Source organism: Teleopsis dalmanni, chromosome 2 (genome assembly GCF_002237135.1).
Source record: "Teleopsis dalmanni isolate 2A chromosome 2, ASM223713v2, whole genome shotgun sequence".
Taxonomy (NCBI): Eukaryota; Metazoa; Arthropoda; class Insecta; order Diptera; family Diopsidae; genus Teleopsis; species Teleopsis dalmanni.
Window position 1 is genome coordinate 240,783,839 of NC_051847.1, and position 3,290 is coordinate 240,787,128.

At 26.6% G+C, this 3,290-nt stretch overlaps 1 protein-coding gene across 1 annotated transcript; it reads left to right on the forward strand.

The window, feature by feature from the left end:
• The first annotated feature begins 241 nt into the window (after window positions 1–241).
• On the forward strand, window positions 242–1,664 carry LOC119680984 (UPF0565 protein C2orf69 homolog). Its single transcript, XM_038094037.1, has 2 exons — window positions 242–401; window positions 463–1,664. The coding sequence occupies exons 1-2, from the start codon at window positions 287–289 to the stop codon at window positions 801–803; spliced, it is 456 nt and encodes a 151-aa protein (XP_037949965.1). The 5' UTR covers window positions 242–286; the 3' UTR covers window positions 804–1,664.
• The last annotated feature ends 1,626 nt before the right edge of the window (window positions 1,665–3,290 follow it).

The following is a 3,290-nucleotide window of genomic DNA, read 5'->3' on the forward strand; positions in this document are numbered from 1 at the left end:
GGAAGGAATTACAAGACACAAATACATGGGGTAAAATATGGTTTAGGTAGGAAAAAGTGAAAATAAAAGAGTTGGGATGTTTGGGATAAGAAATGGTCGAGAGGAAGGTTTCCGTTTTATAGAATATTTTTTTTAGCTCAGTATAAACTGGTCAGTTTATGTTTTATTGTTAATTATAATTCAAAATAAAATGTTTATTAATAACTAATGTCACATCTATATTCATTTATTTTAGTTCATTTATGAGTTTCATTATCTTAAAACATTAACACCCGATGACAGTACCATGATACGTTTGTTATCACGCATTAAAGACATGTATTGGCTGGATGGAGGTCATGGAGGACAAAAGAATACATGGATTACTTCGCGTAGTTTATTGGAAACTTTAACAAGAATGGGTTTGTAAACAAAAATATTATTAAAAAAGATTTGCCTATCTAACTCTTTTTTTTTTTCAAGGTATGAATATACATGTGCATTTAACGCCGTACCAAGTACAGGACGATAGGCGACCTTGGATAAGAAAAGAAGAGAAAATATTTACTGATATGCTACGAAGGCTTGGAGCACCCATTACAAGACATTTACACTATGATAGTCAAACTGCAAATTTGATGACACATTTTGAAGTGCTACAAGCATTTTGTCAACATATACACCATCAGCAACAGCAGCAACAGTCTCAAACTACATCACAAACTGCGCAAACAAATAATACACAGAATAATGATCAACTTACACTACCACAAGTAAATAATGCAATTAAGGTGACAGCTGAAAATACAGCTGAGGAGAAGTGACATTATCGTCGACGTAATTATCATTATTTGCGCAAAACAACAATTAATAAACAAAGACAACACATGCTTACTGGTGTTGCAACTTCATCATTTGTAAATATACATAACTATAGACAACATCAACTTCATAATCAGCATCATCACAATCATCAGCGCCAACGTCATTTGCACCAGCATCACCATCAACACAAATCTAAGTCCAAACGTAAGCTACAAAAGCTATATTATTCGTTTAAGCTTTAGGTTAAAACTGTGCTGTTTTTTGCCCTTAAAAAGAAGAGTAGTTTTTTAAATGAATATCATGAATATAAACTTCATGATTATCATGAATATAAACTTCATGATTATCATGAACATAATTCTAGAAGCAATAAGTTCTTCACACCTTTTATCACCAGTTTTAATAAATCTCACTTTTCAACACACAGCAAAAATAACATCCGTCATAATAATACTAAAATGGTTTAAAAGTATTAAGCAGATTTTTAGAAAGTTAATTTGTTTTAAATGAATTTTAAGTAAGCTTTCGTTAGACGCTGAATTATAGTGCATAAAATTTATGGATCAGAGGTTCATTATGATAATGCATCTGAACACTGAGCTCTCATCCTAATAATTAATAAATCAATAACATGTTATCTAATACATAGCTTAAACTCGGATAGCCATTACTTATGTACGTTTTAAATAGTAATCAAAATCACGCACAAAATAGTTTTAAATTATAGTTTTCTGTTGAATCATATTGAAGGAACGCAGTTTATATTATTATTTTATTAATATTATATGTTCAATTTGCTTTCCGAAAATTTCCAGTTTCAAATTAATCCTTCACTCAATTGACTTATAAGCAAGGTTCTTTTTAATTTTAGTTTTTAAATTCATTTAAATTTCCTTTTCTCTGTATTTGGAGTAATGAATTTCGTTTTTGAAATTTTTTTAAACTTATATTAAATTCTGTGAATTTTTCATTTCTTAAAAATTTTTATTTTATCCTCCCAGTGCAATAAAACTAGAAGTTTAATATATATAATCTGTCCATTCATGAAATTCAATTATTTATTTAATTTTTATTCAATTACTGTATTGTCATTTTAATTATATTAATATTTTTTTTATATATAAAGTATAAATATATATATTCTTACTAAATTTAAAATAATTAATCAATCATTTTTAATATATTATGTAGTTGTAAATACTGCAGGCTTATGTATTTTTGTATGAAAATGATTACTTTAAGTTGTTTTATATGTGTGTAAAATATCTGTATAAAGATTAGTAAACATACAGATACTCGTAAATTAGTAATGATTTAAGTTCATAAACAAAATCATAATGGTAATGTTTGATAAATTATATGACATAAAAATATAAATAATAGTATAATGCGAAAGTTACGCATAAAAAAAATTATGTCTGATTAATGAAATGAGCAGAACAGAATTGATATAATAATGATTATTAAATTAATTAAGTATTAATAACTTATAGGTTACTACATTTGCAGTTAAAGCGCATATTATTCTTTTTTCTCGAATTTAACAATTATAAATTTCTAGAATTGTGGTTATACCTTCAACATAAAGTGTGAGAAATGTATATTCGTATTGAGTTTATTAAGATGTTTGTTGTAACGCATATGGGAAGGCATTAGTCTATAATTTGTTAATCAGTGGTTTCGATTTAAATTTATCATTTTATGTATAAATGCTAATTGCTTAGTGTTGAACTAGACCAATCACATTTGACATATCGATTTTGATTAAAATCTTGAATATTTATCAGAACATAGTCCATACCTGAAGTATGACAGATTTACATCATTACTGGGATTTATATTTAGTTACGATTCTATCTTTAATATTACCATATTTTTTCTCATTATGTTTTTAATCTATTTTAGCTGTCAATAATTTATTAAATAAAAATTCGATTAATTAATTAATATTTTAAAATTCTAAAATGATTGTAAATGATTGATTGTATTCTAGCTAGCCGTTATTTATATATGTATATATAAAAGAGTCGTACCATCTTTTCGGCTGCCATTTCAAAAGTAACCTATTTAATTTTAAATGCCGTTTTTTAAGTTTTATTATTGGGTAACTTAAATTAAAGGAATTTAAATTAACGTTATCATTCAGATTTATTTTTATATAAAGATGTACATTTATGTTTACAATTGATAAACTTTTGCTAGCAAATTCTTCAAAACTCTACTATTTAAAATAGTTCATTAACACATGTTGAGTTCAGTATAAGTGCTTTCGTGATGAATGTAATATAATATATGTAATATAGCATGGTCTATTATACTTTAGAAGAGAAGAGATTTTAAAGATTTTATTCCAACCATTGCTTCACGCTTCGAAAGAGAACATAGTAACAGTAGATCCCTATTACTGGTAATTATGCTAAATGGGAATCAATTCATAGCGACATTAAAAAATTTACAAAATCGAGGTTATGCACCTGAACTCTTGT

Coding starts and splice junctions, on each gene's coding strand:
- LOC119680984 (XM_038094037.1), top strand. CDS start 287: ATGATACGTTTGTTATCACGCATTAAAGACATGTATTGGCTGGATGGA. Junction 402..462: donor GGAAACTTTAACAAGAATGG/GTTTGTAAACAA, acceptor TTTTTTTTCAAG/GTATGAATATACATGTGCAT.